Source organism: Melanerpes formicivorus, unplaced genomic scaffold, assembly GCF_026170545.1.
Source record: "Melanerpes formicivorus ecotype bairdi unplaced genomic scaffold, bMelFor1.0.p_v2 SCAF_23, whole genome shotgun sequence".
Classification (NCBI taxonomy): domain Eukaryota; kingdom Metazoa; phylum Chordata; class Aves; order Piciformes; family Picidae; genus Melanerpes; species Melanerpes formicivorus.
Window position 1 is genome coordinate 2,480,236 of NW_027142375.1, and position 21,099 is coordinate 2,501,334.

Below are 21,099 nucleotides of genomic sequence, written 5' to 3' on the forward strand. Positions count from 1 at the left end.
ATCAAGGATCATTTAGTTCCAAGCCCCCTGCCATGAGCAGGGACACCTCTCACTACATCAGGTTGTATCAGGTTGCTCAGAGACAAATTCAGCCTTAAAAACCTCCAGGGATGAGGCTTCCACCACCTCCCTGGGCAACCTGTGCCAGTCTCTCACCACCCTCATGGGGAAGAACTTCTTCCTAACATCCAATCTGAATCTACCCATTTCTAATTTTGCTCCATTCCCCCTAATCCTATCACTACCCCACACCCTGAAAAGTCCCTCCCCAGTTTTCTTGTAGCCCCCTTCAGATACTGGAAGCCCACAATAAGGTCTCCTTGGAGCATTCTCTTCTCCAGACTGTACTTCTGGGAGACCCAAACTTGTCTCAAAGAATTCATTTTTAAATAAGTCATGTTGTTATTGTAAGACATTTTTAGCCAGTGTCACCGTGAGTGCTATCAGAACAGAGGGTCTGCATCATCAGTTTAACAAGCAGCAGTCTTGCTGAAGTCCCCTTAAATTACACACAGAATCAACCAACCAGGTTGGAAGAAACCTCCGAGACCATCAAGTCCAACTGATCACCCAACCCTATCTAATCAACTACACCATGGCACCATGTGCCTTATCCAAGCTTTTCTTAAACACCTCCAAAATGTAAACCCCATTACATCACTGGGCAGCCTATTCCAGTGGCCAATCTCTCCTTCTGTGAACAATTTCTTCCTCACACCCAGCCTAAACTTCCCCTGGTGCTGCTTGAAACTGAATGCATCCTCTTCTGTCACTGGTTGCCTGGGAAAAGAACCAACCCCCACCTGGCTACAACCTCCCTTCAGGTAGATGTAGAGGGCAACAAGTTCTCCCCTGAGCCTCCTCTTCTCCAGGCTAAGCAGCCCCAGCTCCCTCAGCCTCTCCTCATAGGGCTTGTGCTCCAATCCCCTCACCAACCTCGTTGCCCTTCTCTGGACACATTCCAGGATCTCAACATCTTTCTTGAATTGAGTAGCCTAGAACTGGACTCAAGGTGTGGCCTAACCAGTGCAGTGTACAGGGCAGAATAACTTCCCTGCTCCTGCTGGCCACACTATTCCTGATGCAGGCCAGGATGCCATTGGCCTTCTTGGCTACCTCGGCACACTGCTGGCTCATGTTCAGCTGCTGTCAACCAGTACCCCCAGGTCCCTTTCTGCCTGGCTGCTCTCCAGCCACTCTGACCCCAGCCTGTAGCACTGCATGGGGTTGTTACGGCCAACGTGTAGAACCCGGCACTTGGATGTGTTCAATCTCATGTCCTTGGACTCTGCCCATCTGTCCAGCCTGTCAAGGTCCCTCTGCAGAGCTCTCCTACCCTCTAACAGATACCAACTCCTGCCCTCAACTTGGTGTCATCTGCAAACTTACTGATGATGGACTCAATCCCCTCATCCAGATCATAAGTAAAGATATTGAACAGGATGGAGGCCAGCACTGATCCCTGGGGGACACCACTAGTGAATGGCTGCTGGCTGGATGTGGCACCATTCACCACCACTCCCTGGGCTTGGCCATCCAGCCAGTTCCTAACCCAGCTCAGTGTCCAGGCTGCGGGCTGCCAGCTTGGCCAGGAGTTTGCTATGGGGGACGGTGTCAAAGACCTTGCTGAAGTCCAGGCAGACTACATCCACAGGCCTCCCCACATCCACCACACAGTCACCAGGTCATAGATGGAGATCAGGTTGGTCAGGTAGTACCTGCCCTTCCTAAATCCATGCTGGGATTACAGCAACATTTCAACCACAGATCTCCAGTGTTTTAGATCACACTGAAAACAGGGCACTTTATAGCTCTTTTTTTTGTTCTTCAAACTGAAGCTCATCCTCTTGGTTTGTGTCCTTGCAGGCTTTGACTGAGTGTTTCACCAGGGGCTCTCTGGGAAAATCTGCCTCATCTTCCTCTTCTGCTGCAGAAGCTGGAACCATAGCAAAACATCTGCACACTTCAAGGCCACACATAACCTTCCATTAGAGACCAGAGGTGTCTCAGGTGAAGTGTTTGGAGAGAAAAACAGCCAACAAAATTCCTGTTCCGTGAAACAGAGGAAAATAAGATCATGCTTTCTGTCTGTATTGACAACTAATATTGCTTTTTAAGAGAAAGACCTTCCCCAAGCTCAGTGAAACTCAATGACTACTGAGCTGTTTGGAAAGGGACAACAGAAAAATAAATTAGAAAAAGGGAGGAAAAAAAGGAAAGGAAGGAAATGGAAAAGGAAAAAGAAAGAAAAAGGAAAAAGAAAGAAAAATAAGGCAAAAGAAGATGCTTTTATAAAGAGAGAAATCATTGCTTGGTTTATGTAACTGCAATTAGATATTACCATGAGGCTACTTTTTCATTTCCCCCCCCCCCCCCCCCCCCCTTTTTGTTCTTTTCATTTCTCTTCTGCTTTCTTTTGCATTAGAATTTAGATAATGTGAACAAACCAACCACAAAAGCTTTTAGCGTTCTGATTTTCAGGCCAGGTTTTGAAGGCAGCGCAGCAGTGAGGTCAAGTTTCCATGCACTGTCCTGCCAAGAAACTTGTCAAGGGACTTCCTCTGCATTTGTAACTAAAGGTCACAAGAAAATGGATATCTCTGTATGGATTATTTTTTTCCCCCAATTAGAAAACTCTAATGAATGCTGCTTCTCTAGCTGCAGGACTCAATGTTTCCCAAAACCAAGAGAGATTTCTGAAGACTGTCAAAGTGAGGAGTCAGTTCCTATTAAAAACATATCATGCCATACCAGAGCAACCTTGACAGGTTGGATGGATGGGCAGAGTCCAACAGGATGGCATTTAACAAGTCCAAGTGCCAGGTTCTACACTTTGGCCGCACCAACCCCATGCAGTACTACAGGCTGCAGTCAGGGTGGCTGCAGAGCAGCCAAACAGAAAGGGACCTGGAGGCAGTGGTTGATAGCAGCTGAAATGAGCCAGCAGTGTGCCCAGATGGCCAAGAAGGCCAGTGGCATCCTGGCCTGCATCAAGAATAGTGTGGCCAGCAGAAGCAGGGAAGTCATTCTGCCCCTGTACTCAGCGCTAGTTAGGCCACACCTTGAGTCCTGTGTCCAGTTCTGGGCTCATCAATTTGAGAAGAACATTGAGATACTTGAATGCATCCAGAGAAGGGCAACAAGGCTGGGGAGATGTCTGGAGCACAGCCCTAAGAAGAGAGGCTGAGGGAGCTGGGGTTGTTTAGCCTGGAGAAGAGGAGGCTCAGAGGAGACCTTACTGCTGTCTACAACTACCTTAAGGGAGTTTGTAGCCAGGAGGGGGTTGGTCTCTTCTCCCAGGTGATCAGCAACAGAACAAGGGGACACAGTCTCAAGCTGTGCCAGGGGAAGTTTAGGCTGGAGGTGAGGAGAAAGAATAATTGACCATTGGAATGTGCTACCCAGGGAGGTGGTGGAGTCCCCATTCCTGGAGGTGCTCAAAAAAGGATTGGATGTGGCACTTGGAGCCATGGTTTAGTAGTCATGAGGTGTTAGGTATTAGGTAATAGGTTGGACTTGATGATCTCTGAGGTCTTTTCCAACATGGTTGATTCTATCATTCTATGATTAGTAAGCTTTTGGAAGTTTGCTGAGGGATGTCAGTCTATTCTGTGAGCTCAGAATTATTCCCAAAGTTGAGCTTCAGTTGTTGAATTTATCCATGAAGGTGTTAGCTTGGTCTTGCAGCCTGGCCTACAGAGCCAAGAGGCACATCTGAGCAGTGAACTAAATCCAGATTCTTAGTTTCATTCTGATGGTCTAAATTCTTGATGAGACTCTGAAATGCAACCCCATGACAACTTTATATTGCTGGCTGCTTGTCATTTATATTGCTAGCTGCCTGTCATTTATTGACCTGTGTTCCTGGCATTACACTGGGCACTAGCCAAACTGACACTGATTTGCAATATCAGATATTGATGAAGTCATATTTGGGTCATAATTGCAAAGTCCTTAAAATATTTTAAAAACATTTTTCTGCAACAAAGAGGGTTTTTTTTGTTTGTTTTTGATATTTTTTGTGTGTGGTTTTGTTTTGCTTTTGTTTTAAACTTTCAAAGCTGAATAAGCCTAACAGCTTCAAAAGCTCAATTTTCCTTGCAAAAAAAGTCAGGAATTGTGTTCAGTTCTTGGCCTCTCTGTTCAGGAAGGACCTCAGGGAACTGCTAGAAAGAGACCAGAACAGAGCCACAAAGATGATTAGGGGAGTGGAACATCTTCCTTATGAGGAGAGACTGAGGGAACTGAGGGCTCTGTAGCTTGGAGAGCAGGAGCCTGAGGGGTGACCTCATTCATGTTGATAAAGATGTGCAGGGTGAGTGCCCAGAGGATGGAGCCAGGCTCTGCTGGGTGATGCCCAATGCCAGCACAAGGGCAATGGTGGAAGTTGAGGCATAGGAAGTTCCATGAAAACATGAGGAAGATTTTTTCCCTGTGAGGGTGACAGAATACTGGCACAGGCTGCCCGGGGGGGTGTGGAGTCTCCCCGTGTGGAGATATTCAAAACCCATCTGGATACATTCCTGTGCGATCTGTCCTAGGGGATCCTGCTCTGGCAGGAGGGTTGGACTGGATGATCTTTTGAGGTCCCTTCCAGCCCCTAACATTCTGTGATTCCCAAACCCAAACCATTGAGATAAGAGGGTGGATTTACCAATTTGGTGTCTGCTCTTTGCAGCTCTGTTGAAAACCCAAGGGGTTTTTTTATTTAAAACAAATTTTGCTTGTGTAGCAGAACAGCCTCATGTCATTTCAGTACCTATTCATTCCTCTGTCCCACAGGTACAGAAATAGGTGAAAATGGAAAAAAAAAAAACCAACCAAAAATAAGCAGTCAATGCAATTTATTCATGCTCAGAAAATACCATGGAATGGCTTCCATTCACGTTGTGTGCAGCAATGCAAGGAGGATGAAACACCAGAATTCTTTTATTCTAAACAGGGTTTTTTCCTTATCTCTGTATCTGTGGTGCAGCCACCTCGCTGATAAGCAAATTGCCCTGCAATCTCTTTCTGCCTGCTTTAATCACATCTGCTACAGATTTGGAGCACTTCTTCAGAGTGCAAAGGAATCATAATTTCTCTTCCAGGACCAAGACAATAAAATGAATATGTTAACTACTTTCATTTACATATAGTGGAAGCTCCCTGTGCCCCTAGACATGGCTTACAAATTGGCAGCTACGTTCTTTGAAACATGAGTGTATGGAATTATGAGAGATTTTCCTAAATGTAAAAAATAAAAAGCCAGCAAAAATGAACATCACCTCAGCTCCTGCCAAAATCAGCTCAACGTTTCTGTGAAAAGTCAGTCATGAACATGAGATATCTATGTAATGTTTCTCTCTCTCTCTTTTTTCCCCTTCGGAAGGGAAGGGAAGGGAAGGGAAGGGAAGGGAAGGGAAGGGAAGGGAAGGGAAGGGAAGGGAAGGGAAGGGAAGGGAAGGGAAGGGAAGGGAAGGGAAGGGAAGGGAAGGGAAGAGAAGGGAAGGGAAGGGGGAAGAGGGAAGAGGGAAGAGGGAAGAGGGAAGAGGGAAGAGGGAAGAGGGAAGAGGGAAGAGGGAAGAGGGAAGAGGGAAGAGGGAAGAGGGAAGAGGGAAGAGGGAAGAGGGAAGAGGGAAGAGAAGAGAAGAGAAGAGAAGAGAAGAGAAGAGAAGAGAAGAGAAGAGAAGAGAAGAGAAGAGAAGAGAAGAGAAGAGAAGAGAAGAGAAGAGAAGAGAAGAGAGGAGAGGAGAGGAGAGGAGAGGAGAGGAGAGGAGAGGAGAGGAGAGGAGAGGAGAGGAGAGGAGAGGAGAGGAGAGGAGAGGAGAGGAGAGGAGAGGAGAAGAGAAGAGAAGAGAAGAGAAGAGAAGAGAAGAGAAGAGAAGAGAAGAGAAGAGAAGAGAAGAGAAGAGAAGAGAAGAGAAGAGAAGAGAAGAGACGAGACGAGACGAGACGAGACGAGACGAGACGAGACGAGACGAGACGAGACGAGAAGAGAAGAGAAGAGAAGAGAAGAGAAGAGAAGAGAAGAGAAGAGAAGAGAAGAGGAATAAAGCAGGTTGGACGATACCTTTAAGATCATCGTGTCCAACCTATCATCCAACACCACCTAATCAACTAACCCATGGCACCAAGCACCCTATCAAGTCTCCTCCTGAACACCTCCAATGATAGTGACTCCACCAAGAAGTTTTGTATAAGTTCTTGTCAGGATATATTCATTACTTTTAGAAAACTAATTTTGGAAGCATTTATTATAACAGTAATTTGAGATTAAATAATATTAGCAATAAGAATACTGATAATATTAACAATCATATCAACAATAATGGTTATAACATTATTATTATTATTGTTATTATTATTATTATTATTATTATTATTATTATTATTATTATTATTATTATTATTATTATTATTATTAATCTATGGGTGCCTGCTGATTATCACCTTCTGTATTATTATAAGGCTAGGATTTCTAGGAATATGTTTGGGCTACATATTCCTCATAAATCCTACTACCATTTCTTCTTCTTTTTCTTCTTTCTTGTTCTCTTTCCTTCTCATTCTTTCTTCTTCTTTTCTTCTTCTTTTCTTCTTCTTCTTCTCCTTCTTTCTTCTCTTTCTTCTTCTTTTTCTTCTTTTTCTTCTTCTGCTTCTTCTTTCTTCTTCTTCTTCTCTTTCCTTCCTTCCTCCTTCTTCTTCTTCTCTTTCTTCTTTGTCTCCTTAATCTTTTCTTCTTCCTCTTTTTTCTTCTCTTTCTTCTTCTTTTTCATCTTCATCTTCTTCTTCTTTTTCTTCTTCTTCTTCTTCTTCTTAATTATATAAAGATGTAAGCAGGCTCTATGAGGATTATGAGGCCACAACATATGCCTAGAAATCTAGCCATATAATAATACTGAAGGTGATAGTCAAGAGGCACTCATGGATCCCTTAAACTCATGGATCTTTAAGGCCATATGAAGGCTCCTTCAGCAATCCTGTTAGTATCTCACACTTAGTATCGCCCATTGGAAGATCACATGAGTGATGGCAGTAAAAATACTTCCAGAGCAGGTACACACTGAAGGAGCTTGATATAAAGGAAAGAAGCTGTTAAGTGTGCATCATGGAGTGCTTTCTTCCATGGCTCACTCATCTTGACTGTGAAATTTTCCTTACAGGAAGCTTTACCACAGAGGTGAAAGACTGGAATTTACCAAAGTTGCTCAATGCCCAGAATTATTTTTTTTTAATGTGACAATACATACTTAAATGTATATTTAACCTACAGCACAGATATACTTATATACTCTTTATGATTGTATTTATATATAGTGGGTTTAATGTATATATCTATATTGATAGAGGGAGAGGGAGAGGGAGAGGGAGAGGGAGAGGGAGAGGGAGAGGGAGAGGGAGAGGGAGAGGGAGAGGGAGAGGGAGAGAGAGATAGAGATAGAGATAGAGATTATAGAGCTAGAGCTAGAGGTAGAGATAGGGATAGAGATAGATACAGTATGTATAGTGTGGAGAATGTTTCACTTGGATTATTCAAAGTTCTGAGCATTTTATTGATGGGACTGAACATTTTACATAGCCAGTGCCTACCCATGATGTGTACTAATTTTTTATTCCAATTTCAGCCATAAGGGGTAAGAACAGCATAGCAGAATCATAGAATCACTAGGGTTGGAAGAGACTTTCGGGATCATCCAGTTCCAACCCCCCTACCATGGGCAGGGACACCTTGCACTACATCAGGTTGCCCAGCGACACATCCAGCCTGGCCTTAAGAACCTCCAAGCTTTTAACATAACATAAGATAAGGGCTAACAAACAGCAGAAACTGCAGTTTCACTCATTGCAGATAAAGTGTCTCACAATGCAGTATAGTACCCAGAATGTCTCCTATGTAACTTTGTAACTAGTACTTTAAAATCAAGAATGCTGATATAAACAAAGTCTCAATGTCTACCCAACTGCCTTTGCTGACATCTATTTTTGTAGGTCTGATTACCGCCATACAAAATCATTACAGGGACCTATCCCCCCTCCATTATGTATATCACAGTACCACAGTACATTAGAGGTTGGAAAAGACCTCAAGATATCAAGTCCAACCCCCCTGCCAAAGCAGGATCACTTAGGGTAGTCTGCACAGGAATGCATCCAGGCAGGTTCTAAAAGTCTGTGAATGCTAAGTCTCATCCTTTGGGACCAGCAAAACAGGCCAGAAAAGCTGCTTACCGTTCTTCTTGTAGAACATGATTTCTCCTTTGAATTCTACCTTTTCCTCCAAGGATTTCTCGATTTGAAGAATCATCTGCTCATTTGTTTCAGCACCAAGTAAAAATTTACAGCTGCAGCTCTTCTGCATGACTTCAGTTCGTGCAAACCCGGCAAGCTCACAGAAGCCATCTGAGCAATAAACAATAGGGAATCCCTTAGCCACCTGAGCATTTGCAAGGATGAAGTTACTATCTGCAGGAGAACACAAAAGTAAAATATGAATTACAGTCTGAATTCCACATCATTTAACACAATACTTCCTTTAGCTTCAAAGGCAGGCACAACTGCTTAATAGCAAAGTCCAACTGCCTGCAAACAACAATGCAATTAGTCTGAAATGAAATCAGGGTTAACAGCACCTTCATACAGTGGTTCCTCATGGATGTATATAGCTTGTGTCACTGCATCTTCCAGTACTATTTTATGATAGAATAGAATAGAATAGAATAGAATAGAATAGAATAGAATAGAATAGAATAGAATAGAATAGAATAGAATAGAATAGACCAGGTTGGAAGAGACCTTCAAGATCATCTTGTCCAACCCATCAACCAACACTATCTTATCAACTAAACCATGCAACCAAGCACCCCATCAAGTCTCCTCCTAAACACCTCCAGTGATGGTGATTCCACCAGCTCCCTGGGCAGCCCATTCCAATGGACAATCACTCTATGAAGAATTTCTTCCTAACATCCAGCCTAAACCTCCCCTGGCACATCTTGAGACTGTGTCCTCCTGTTCTGGCACTGGTCACCTGGGAGAAGAGACCAGCTCCCACCTGTCTACAACCTCCCTTCAGGCAGTTGCAGGGAGCAACAAGGTCTCCCCTGAGCCTTCTCCCCTCCAGACCAAGCAACCCCAGCTTCCTCAGCCTCTCCTCATAGGGCCTGTGCTCTTTTGGTTTTTCCCCACCAGAAACTCCCCCCAGTGTAACACTTTATCCAGTTGAGCTGATAGCTGCCTCTGAAATGGATGTTCACACATTAAAATAACCAAAGGAGCAAAGACTAGTGAGAAATACCTATGCTTTGGAGAATCTTATCACAGTATATTAGAGGTTGGAAGGGACATCCAGAGATCATCAAGTTCAAGCCCCTGTGCCACAGCAGGGTCACCCAGGTTAGTCTGCACAGGAATGCATCCAGGTGGGTTTTGAATGTGTCCACAGAAGGAGACTCCACAACCTCCACAACCTCTCTGGGCAGCCTGTTCCAGTGTTCCGTCCCCCTCACTGCCACCGCTCAGACTGCTCTGTAGTCTGAGCAGACACACAAAGCTAATTTCTTTACACCAGAAGTCACTTTTGTGTAGTTTTGCAAGGGAATCCTTAGTAGAAAATTTTGGGGGCTATAAACAATTGCTTGTCCCTTTTTTTTTCTCTCTTCTTTTCTGAGGCAAAAACCTTTTCATACAAAACCAGTCAGCTGCCTTCCAGAGCCCCACTCTACTTCTACCTGAAACAGGCACATCAAAGATTCACCATCTTGTTGCACACAACTACACCTCATAACTTTTCTGTGTTTGTAAAATGCAAATGTCATCTACAAAAAAACTGAGAATAGTGTTTTGACATCCACATGAATCAATAAAAAGCAATGTTCCAACCTGAGTTTGAACCTGGCAAACCTTGCAGCCTAATAGCTCATTTTCATCTCCTGCTGGTGCCCTTTTTCTTTCTGCCTTGAGCTCTCATTTTCACCTTACAGCAACAGTTCTGGAACTTTATGTCCTTTTTAAATTAGCATGGAGATCCTTTCCAGTTCTGTGAGAGACTAAAGCTTGTCTCTCCTGGTGTGACTCAACAAAGACAAAATCACCTCTGCTGCTTGCCCAGACAATAGCTGATGTGTATTGGGCAGAGCCACTGGAATGACTCTTGGGAAGGTGCAAAGATAACATTGCTCCCTGGAGCACAGTTGGCCTCACAACAATGCACCAAGGCCACCCACTGGGAATATGCATAAGACAAGACCCATCAGGTACCCCCGAAAGGGAAGACTGTGAGACAATGGATTCACCACCTGGCCCATTATTTCCTCAGGGAGAATAGAATAGAATAGAATAGAATAGAATAGAATAGAATAGAATAGAATAGAATAGAATAGAATAGGTTGGAAGCGACCTTCAAGATCATCGCGTAATACTTGGACACATACTTAAGAACCAAAAACACAGAAGAAGAAAAACACAGAAGGAAAACACGGATGAAGAAAAACACAGGGGAAGGACAATGCTGCTAAGAAGGAAAACACGAGATAAGGGAAAGCCCGGGGCAATGCTGCTCTGAAGAACAACTAGGAGAGGACAGAGACATCACCATGGAGCCTAGAAGAAGCAGAACCCTGTCTCCATGTCCTCAGTTCTGCCTGCTGCAGCTCATGGAGCTGAAGAGGCTGCCCCGAGGACCACATCTCTTCTCCAGCCAAAGCCTCAGCACCCTTTCTCCACAGCCCCAACATCTCCTGCAGCACCTTTCCTCCACAGACTCCAACTGTCTCGGGGGGGGTGAGGGTTGTGGTAATATAATTCCTATCCTCTTCTCTCTCTTTCTCTCTCTCCCCCCTTCTGATCCATCCACTTTATTTATGTAATAAACAGTCTGGCTGTTGATATTTTGGCCTCGTTTGTGCCTCTCATTTCACGCCACGGGAACAGTCAGAAGAGCTGAGTCTCTTTCCCTCTCCAGACCAAGAGAAGTTCTCATGCATTTATTTTTTGCCTGTGTTTCATTATCTTGGAATTAAAAAAATAAATAATAATTAAAAAAAAACTTGATGGGAGCAATCTGTCTCCATTTCACATTGAGGGAGAAAAGGCTATTTTGTGCCTATTGCTTATTAAGGTATGTTTACCTTACAGCTTGCTAGCAGGAGCTTAGGAGCAGTCTAGTCCCAAGACAGAGAGCTCTCGTTCAGAATTATGTGCATGTGGGTTCATGTGTATGTATTAAGGGAAAATACAATTACCTAACCCAGAATCCCTCAATAAATATTCATCAATTTAAAGAGAAAAAGAATATGAACTATTTTAATGGAAAACTCAGGCTGAAATGCCTAATCCCCACGCAGGGATATATTATTCATGAATGGGGAAAGGAGGGACATAATTCATGAGGGAAAACCAGAGGTAAAATTGGTCTCTTCCAGCCTGAACTGTCACAGGAGCTCCACATCCATAAAATTCCAATGGCTGCAACCATGTAACATTTTATTTACACAAGGTGTAATGTGCTGTGGATGACATAGATAAGATTTCAGTCTACTGAAGACAGGTCATGAGGTTTATCACCACGATCAGTATACTCTTCAGACTTTGTTCAGATGGCTTTTGTTTAAATGTCATTAAAGTCTTTCAGTGAATGATGGTTATATTAAACCAGACTTTTCTCATTTACCAAATAATATGATTTTAATATTCATCCTGCTTCAGCATAGTGCTTGACTCAGCCTGTCATTTTTATTTGCCTAATGAGGGAATAAGTACCATTGCCATTCATGCTCCCTCTCTCAACACTGTGCTGTGTTCCACCCATCCTGGGTGGATGGCTGAGAGAGCCTTGCTCCCCCCCACCTCCCAGAGGATAAAAGAAACCTGATCCAGGTGAACAGAGAGGGACTTGGTTTCCCCTTCCCAGGAGGAGAGGTCCCCTGGGTCAAAGGTGGTCTATTCCTCTCCCCCTTCCTGTCCAGCAAGCCTAATAAAAACAGGACACTGATGCCCCTTGGTCTCTCTTCTTGTTGTAACCAGGTGGGGGCTGGTCTCTTCTCCCAGGCAACCAGCACCAGAACAAGAGGACACAGTCTCAAGCTGTGCCAGGGGAGGTTTAGGCTGGAGGTTAGGAAGAAGTTCTTCACAGAAAGAGTGACTGGCCATTGGAATGTGCTGCCCAGGGAGCTGGTGGAGTCACCATCAGTGGAGGTGTTTAGGAAGAGACTGGATGTGTTGCTCAATGCCATGATTTAGTTGATTAGATGGTGTTGGATGATAGGTTGGACTTGATTATCTCAAAGGTCTCTTCCAACTTGGTTAACTCTATTCTATTCTATTCCTGCTTGAAAAGACATCAGCTGCTGCTGCTTTCCTGCACTGACCATGTGGTTGGGCCTGGCTTCCCCTCTCCAGGCTGCACCCACATTTCTCCATAGGACTGAAATCCCTGTACATCTAGGGAGTTACAAGGCCATCCAGGCTTGGGTTTGTTTATTTTCCTATTTATCCTTATCCCTTACACTTGTAAACCCTCCCTGTCACGGCTATATGTATACTTTGTTAAAAAATTGACTTCTCCTACTTCCAAACCAACTCCAGGTTCCTTTTCTCATTTTTTTTCCTGTAGATCCACCCCCACCCCTTTTCCCTACCCCTCCTTGTTGTTTGTTTTTTTTAATTTTTACTTTCCCTTTTCCTTATCAGGGAAAGGGAGGGGAGGCCAGGGGAGGAATTCTCAATTTGCTCTCATCTGAGCTCTTAAACTCCAGTTAAGGCTCAAACCACCAGAAACACAAAATCAAATCCCCACTGCAAAAAGGAATCATAACTCTATGCTTGCAGTGCAAGTTAGTGACAGTGCTGCAGTGTAAGAAGCACAGATCAAACATTGTCAGCAATGTGCCCTGGTGGCCAGGAAGGCCAATAGGATCCTGGGGTGCATTCAGAGCAGTGTGTCCAGCAGAGCCAGGGAGGTTCTCCTCCCCCTCTACTCTGCCCTGGTGAGACCTCACCCAGAATATTGCATCCAGTTTTGGGCTCCCCAGTTCAAGAGGGACAGGGATCTGCTGGAGAGAGTCCAACTGAGAGCTACCAGGATGATTAAGGGACTGGAACACTGCCTGATGAGGAGAGGCTGAGTGCCCTGGGGCTGTTTAGTCTGGAGAAGACTGTTTCTATATATCTGAGGGCTGGGTGTCAAGAGACAGGGGACAGGCTCTGCTCAGTTGCACCTTGGGATAGGACAAGGGGCAATGGAGATAAACTCCAGCACAGGAGGTTCCACCTCAACATGAGGAGGAATGTCTTCACTTTGAGGGTCCCAGAGTGCTGGAAGAGGCTACCCAGAGAGGTTGTGGAGTCTACTTCTCCGGAGACTTTCAAGCCCTGTCTGGATGCATTCCTGTGTGAACCGTGCTAGACTCTATGGTCTGCTCTGGCAGAGGAGTTGGACTCCATGATCTCTGGAGATCTCTTCCAACCCCTAGCATCCTGTGATCCCAAATGCACCTGTAAGTAAAGTCATTTGCACCTGAGTTTCTTAATGTTTAAAATATAATGGTGTGTTGCAGAGGCTTTTCTCTTTTTTTCTTTCTTGAAGTTCTAATTGTTGTGAATGTCATGAAGTAGAATATGGAACATCAAAAGCACAGAGTGAGAAGGATGCTTTTGGAGTGCAGGATTGTTTGGATATCATTATGAACAAGAATATACTAGAGCTTACCAAGCATATCATGACTTTATGAAAAATTGAAGATGGCCAAACACTGCTGCCATTTACATTGAAATAAACCTGGAATAGTTTTACTTGCTTTAATATTCATAGAATAAAAGAATTTATTTCTAAAAGCTAAGCCAGTGCCATCTAGGACAAGAAGCAATCTTTCTATTACCGTCAGCAGGTATCTGACAAAGCCTGTAAGCAGAATTTGACTGAAATTTTTGAGTGCAGTGGTAAGGCATCAGGATTGTATTGTCTGGTTTTGTCAACTTCAAAAGCTTTAAAAAGTTCAAAAAACAATGATGAAAATGAACCTGGAATCCCTGGTGCATTTAAAAATCATATCTTCTTTAAGGGGGAAAGGACCTGGGGGTCCTAGTGGAAGGAAGGTTGACCATAAGCCAGCAATGGCCAAAAGGGACAACACCATTCTGGGGTGGATTAGAAGGGCTGCGGTTAGTAGGTTGAGAGAGGTTCTTCTCTCCCTCTACTCTGCCCTTGTGAGGCTGAATCTGGAGTATTGTGTCCAGTTCTGGGCCACTCAGTTCAAGAAAGACACAGAAATGCTAGAGAGAGTTCAGTGCAGAACCACAAAGATGATTAAGGGAGTGGAACATCTTCCTTGTGAGGAGAGACTGAGGGAGCTGAGGGCTCTGTAGCTTGGAGAACAGGAGCCCGAAGGGTGACCTCATTCATGTTTATAATGATGTGCATGGTGAGTGTCAAGAGGCTGGAGCCAGGCTCTGCTCAGTGATGTCCACTGACAGCGCAAGGGGCAATGGTGGAAGCTGAGGCATAGGAAGTTCTATGGAAATATAAGGAAGAATTTATTCCCTGCGAGAATGACAGAAGTGTGGCACAGGCTGCCCAGGGCGGGTGTGGAGTCTCTCCATGTGAAGACATTCAAAACCCATCTGTATGTGTTCCTGTGTGAACTGTTCTAGGTAATCCTGCTCTGGCAGGGGTCTTGGACTGGATGATCTTTGGAGGTCCCTTATAGCCCCTAACATTCTATGGTTCTGTTAAACATCATAAAACTTTTCAACCAAAGAGAACTAATGGTGAAATTGCTATCATTCATTCTTCAGTCAGAATCAGAGAATGCTGAGGCTGAAAGTGACCTTGAAAGGTCACCCAGTCCAACCCCCCTACCAGAGCAGGATCACCCAGAGCAGATTAAACAGGAATGCATCCAAGCAGGTTTTGAATATCTCCATAGAGAGAGACTCCAGAACCTTCCTGGGCAGCCTGTTCCAGTGTTCCGTCACCCGTGATGCTAATAACAAAACCATCATTTAATTTTATGATCTTCAGTTACAGCTAGACTAGATCTTAAAATCCATCATGGGAAGGAGTTATGTAGAATAATTTATTAGAGATCTATGAACTGGAAGACAGCACTTTTGCTTATCTTTGAACTTATGGTAGATAAATTGCAATGAATTATGGAAACCCATTGCTCTGTGTATTTTGGCATATATTTATGTGCAAGCTGAACTGGAACCATGCTGACTACACCTTCAATCACAGCCTTACATATCATTTCTCTGCTTTAATGACCTAACACCCAGAAGTTATAACCCCAGAAACAGAATAAATGTATCTGATACAGAGAGTTAGGTATGTTAAACATCCTGTGAGAGAGCTTTATGAGTGAGATAATTAGAGGGAAAGGCTATTGCATAATCCTGTGCTTCATAATTGATGGATACGTTTTATCTGACTGTTTGAAATGGGAGCATGTTACAGCTAAACTCAACACTCCCTTGATAAATCTTACTGTCATCTTCTTTAGGGAAAAGTGACAAAAGGGCTTTTGCTTTAATGCCATAAATCTCATCACTGTGCTTTGCCAGTTGTAACAGTCCTTTTCAGTCAAAGTCCAGATGGTTTCTGCAAGTCTTCATCTTCATGAATGACGAGAACATCTATCTGACTTTTTGTGCAACTGAGCACAGCCAACCAATATTCTAATTTTAAATATTAATTATTAAAAAGGAAGGGGGGGAGGGGGTTAAAAAAAAATTCCCTGGCAATCAAAGGAGCTGCAACAATTAAACAAGTGACTCACATAGTTGCTCTATCACATGGAAAACAGATCATAGTTCTTCTGGATGAAAGGTTTTACCACGTTTAGGCTTGATTCCACAGTTGCTACATGGGCAATTTAACAAGACAAGCCTCATTCTATGTTCATGCTAATTACTGTTACAAAGAACATGACCACATTAGTAGTTAAGATTACCTGAATGATTAAAACAGCAAAGGAAAACATTTAGCTTGGTGTCAGCACCAAGTGAGTTTAATTAGAGTTCAACCTCTCTTACCGCTGTCCTAGTTTAGAGCGGGTCAGATTGCTCTGTTGCTCCAAAAGGGGCAAAAGAGTAATGCTCACACAAATGGATTGGATAGTCATGGAAAGTTTAGATGGAAAAGCAATTCCTATACTACAAAAACTGCAGAGCATTGTGAGGAGCACAGTGAGGAGCACAGTGAGGAGCATAGTGAGGAGCATAGTGAGGAGCATAGTGAGGAGCGTGGCAAAGCACAGCGATGAGCATCTAAAAGCATAGAAAGTTCTTCTACACCAGACCAAAAAAGCCCCAACGCTTCCCTTCTCCCCAGTTGGGGTTCACCACAACCCCAGAGCTCCTTCTTTCCCTTCCCTCCCCCGCCTTCATTGCTAGGCTGGTTTCAGGCTGGCCAGACCTGAACTGCCCCTCCTTTTTACCCTGGTATTAGGCTTAAACAGGCCAAGATTGCACAGGAAAAAGAAAAAGTTACCCAGGCCAAAGAGGCTTCTGATACTCCCCCATTGTTACCAGATAGGAGAGAGTCTCCCACAGGAGCAGAGAAGGAAGAAAGAGAGAGACAATAACTTTGCAGCCAGATTGATAAGGGTGCAGGACTTATGGGCAGCAATTCACTATTGCCTGTTGCCACCCACTGGGCTGGACACTCTAGAAGCTGGAGGTCTCAACTCTGTGGCTTCTTTTTAGAGGCACCCAGCCTAAACTGCTACAAGCAGCTACTGTCCTATGAACCTGGCTGAGACAAGAATGATTTTGTAATGCAAGCCCTTCCAGATATTAAGGCCCTTATTGAAAATCTCAGTGCAATTAATTGTGTCAGTAATGTGAGGTCCAGATTTATGCAGCTCTAGGTGAATCAGAAAACAAGCAAGTTGAATGGTACTAGACTAGACTAGAAAAGTACTGTGTACTCCAGGGAATTTACAGTAGTGGAGTAAAACTCAGAACTGTTGCATAATAAGCTACAAGTATGGGCTGATAAGCTAAGGATCCATCACTGCAAGCTCTATAATTGATATAATTGGCCAAATCATTTCACATAAAGCCTAACATTACAGGAAAATGTATTCATAAAATTGGCTAACTTACAAATTCAGAGTGCAAAGCAGTGTTTGAAGCACCTAGCTCTGTGGGCTCAGCTCAAGGCTGAGCTGCTGTGCCTTCCACTCATTTTGTAGAACAGTTTGGAGTTTAGCAGCTGTGAAATCAAACTTTCACTTTGCATTTGCAATAATATTTAGTCAGACAGTGAAAAAGCTTTGTGCAGTATTTATAGCTACAAAAAGACTTAAACTGCAATGTAGTTGAGCGTAGAGACATCTAAGCACAACTTGGGCATGTGAATGTTAAATCATCTCCTTGTCTGATTGATAAACATGCATCATAAAGCCATTTAAAAAGACTTGGCATTAAATGCTCTTGAACCCAGCCTTCACTGACATTAGTACATTAGGTCAACACTAGGACAATGACTACAGCTTTTGCATGACCAGCCAAAGCATCTCTTCCTAGAACAAAGCAGACTACAAAGCCAAACAGTATCAGAGGGAAATGAATTGTAAAAAAACAACAACCCACAAACCAAACCAAAGAACAAAAACCAGCCCAAAACCCAAGCAAGCAATCAGAAACCACAAAAGAACCAACCAGCCAAAACCCAAACAAACCACATATGTACAAACTCCAACCAAACAGACAAAAAAAAACCCAAACCAAACCCAGCTGACCAACCCACCCCACCCCCCAAAAAAGTCATGGAACCATGAAACTACCACTCTGAGTTCTCATACACAGAAATCATATAGCCTAGTGATTTAAGAGCCTGGGATCATGTCCTGGTTTCAACCAAAAAAAACCCACAAAACCCCCCCACCAAACAAAAATAAACCAAACAACAAACAAAAAACACACAAAAAACCTCCCACCCCCCCCAAAATCCCCCACATGGTGAATTGGACTCCTAGGATCCTGGATGGTGGGGAAAGGAAAATTAAAACCCAAGCATTTCACAGAATCACAGAATGTTAGGGGCTGGAAGGCACCTCAAAAGCTCATTCGGTCCAACCCCCCCTGCCACAGCAGGATCACCTAGACCAGGTCACACAGGAATGCATCCAGAAGGGTTTTGTATATCTTCAAAGAGATATTTGCTCCTGATATTTCTCCTGATATATATTCCTATTGCTTTTTTCCAGTCCCAATCTCAAATGCATCTACCTGAACCCTAAAGTATGAAGATTAAGAAGGGCTTTGTCAAATAGTAACAACAATGCTGCTGCTCATCTATCATCACAGAGCACCTTACAGTCAGTGCCATTGTAATGGGTGAATTATTGCAGAGGAGAGGAAAGTTTAGCAGAGATGGCTTGGAAGTTTAAAATCAAACTCCACCAGAAGGAATTTGTGACTGTTTGAGGCTGTCCCCTTAAAAAGGGAATATTGTGGTAGGGGGGAGGAGAAGGCACGGCCTTTCCCTTCCAACCCTACGACAGAAGTAGACATCTCTGTATTTTCCTCAGAAGGAAATACTGGCTTTCTTTCTGGCTTACTATGTTTCTGGGTATTCAGCTGGAATCACAAATTCACATTCCAAGTATTTTATGTACAGCAAGAGGTTAAATCCAACAGATGAAGCTGAATCAAACTTGTAATGAAATATGCCTTTTCCCACCCTTCAGTTGTGCTGGTTTTGATAAAACTTGTGGGTTGGTTGGTTGGTTGGTTGGTTGGTTGGTTTCAGTGAAAAACTATTACATTCTATTTGACCAACTTTATTTTTGTCACTGGTTGTGCAGTGACTGCCAGGACACAGGACTGGTATTCTTCCCCCTCTACTCCACTCTCTCCCCCTCTACTCTGCTCTGGTGAGACCCCACCTGGAGCACTGCATGAAGTTCTGGAGCATCTATTGTAAGTAGGATCTGGAGGTGCTGGAGTGTGTCCAGAGAAGGGCCAGAAGGGTGATCAGAGAGCTGGAGCTCCTCTGCTGTGGAGACAGACTGAGAGAGTTAGGACTGTTCAGTCTGAAGAGAAGGCTCCAAGGAGACCTAATTGTGGCCTTCCAGTATCTGAAGGGGGCTACAAGAAAGCTGGGGAGGGACTTCTTAGAGTGTCAGGGAGTGATAGGACTTGGGGGGGAATGGAGCGAAAACTAGAAATGGGTAGATTCAGATGGGATGTTAGGAAGAAGCTCTTCCCCATGAGGGTGGTGAGAGCCTGGCACAGGTTGCCCAGGGAGGTGGTGGAAGCCTCATGCCTGGAGATTTTGAAGGCTATGCTGGATGTGGCTGTGAGCAACCTGATGTAGTGTGAGGTGTCCCTGGCCATGGCAGGGGGGTTGGAACTAGATGATCCTTGAGGTCCCTTCCAACCCTAACAGTTCCATGATTCTATGAATTAAAAAATCTATACAGCAGTTTTCTGATGTTTCCACACCAAGTGTGAGGGTTTATGTGCCCTGAAATGCTGCGAGTGAAACAGCACTTGCTGGTGGGAACCAGAACAGTGTAGGCATTAGCAGTGAGGAGATACTGCATTTCCTAAGTTGCCAGCATGTCATAACAACACAGAGTGCCATTCAGGAGTTTCTTGCTGGGAACTGAAGGTGCTTGTTTACCTGGCAGAACAGAACCTGCTGTCCCTGCTGAGGGTGTTCAGCTGGCATTTGTTTTTTGCCACGGATGCTCACTGGAGAATAGAGCGTACAGATTGTCGCCTCCAAAGGAAGTATGTTCTGCAATTTCTTCAATAAAAGCCACAGAAATGTGCAGTTCATCCATCAGGAAGGGTAGCCATTTCTGTCACCCAGCTGTGTTTAATTTGCTCATCTTTGCAAACTGTTCTGTTGATTTAAAATTTATCTGGAATGGTAGAAGTGGAATTGCTATAGGTCAAACTACCACTCGGAGTTCTCATATACAGAAATCATATAGCCTAGTGGTTTAGGAGCCTGGGATCATGCGCTGGTTTCAAGCATTCAGCTGGGGGAAAGGTTTGCAGTTCTGAATGGAGATATTTCCAAAGACAAGAGCCACATCCTTATCAAACATTCACCAATGTAATCCTGTCCATGTCTTGTATAAGAGACCAAATCTTGTCTCTCTTGATGTGAACCAACAAAGACAAAATCACCTTTGATCCCAGACAACAGAAATGTGTCATGGGCAGATGACACTGGGTAACTCTATGGGATGTGCACACACAGGATCATCTCTACCCATCAGCTACCTCAGTGAGGGAGGGTGGTGAAAAGGACAATGGATTAGCCCCTGATGTGTAGGCAGGTAGAAAGCAATGGAGGAGGTGGAGGACCCCGCCCTACGCCAGACCCCTGCAAGCACACAAGGAATACAGAGGCCCTGGGGACAATATCTGTACACATACCTAAAACAAACAACCCTGTGACTGAAAAACTGTATAAAAGACCTGAGCAATGCCTGCTCAGGAGGAGAAAAACAGAAGAAAATACAAGGAGGGAAAAGTACAGAGACAGAAGAAAAAGACATCACCACGTAGCCTGGAGGCAGCAGACCAGAAGGAACCCTCTCTTCATGCCCTGAGTTCTGCCTGCTGCAACTGCTGGGGTGTATGAGAGTGATAGGATTGGGGAATGGAAAAAATCCTAGAAATGGGTAGATTCAGATGGGATGTTAGGAAGAAGCTCTTCAGCATGAGGGTGGTGAGACACTGGCACAGGTTGCCCAGGGAGGTGGTAGAAGCCTCATCCCTGGAGGTTTTTAAGGCCAGGCTGGATATGTTTCTGAAGAAACTGATGTAGTGTGAGGTGTCCCTGCCCATGGCAGGGGGTGTTGGAACTGGATGAGCCTTGAGGTCCCTTCCAACCCTAACAATTCTATGATTCTATGAAACATTACCCTTTCTGAACCAAAACAATTGTAAGAATCTCAGTATAGACCCCACTGACATTGCAGCCTGGGGCAAGACTTGTTAAAAAACACAAAGACCTTTTTGGGGTAGAAAAGGATGGGAGGGTTGTTACTAGTGAGAATGTGCTCAAATTATTGTGTTCAAAAGAAAACAAACCATCGTGCTGTAGGCTTGCCAGCTGAGAGTAAGTTCATGAAAAATCCAGAGGAAAAATGC

The 21,099-nt window shown here is 44.1% G+C and overlaps 1 protein-coding gene across 2 annotated transcripts in view; it reads right to left on the bottom strand.

The window, feature by feature from the left end:
* KCNH8 (potassium voltage-gated channel subfamily H member 8) overlaps positions 1-21,099 on the bottom strand; it is a 154,602-nt gene that overhangs the window by 89,878 nt on the left and 43,625 nt on the right. The window contains exon 2 of one of the 2 annotated variants that reach the window (XM_068152531.1): positions 8,212-8,445. In XM_068152531.1, coding sequence (XP_068008632.1) covers positions 8,212-8,445 — 234 coding nt within the window. The remainder of the gene's footprint in view (positions 1-8,211; positions 8,446-21,099) is intronic. The other variant, XM_068152532.1, reaches the window with a different exon arrangement.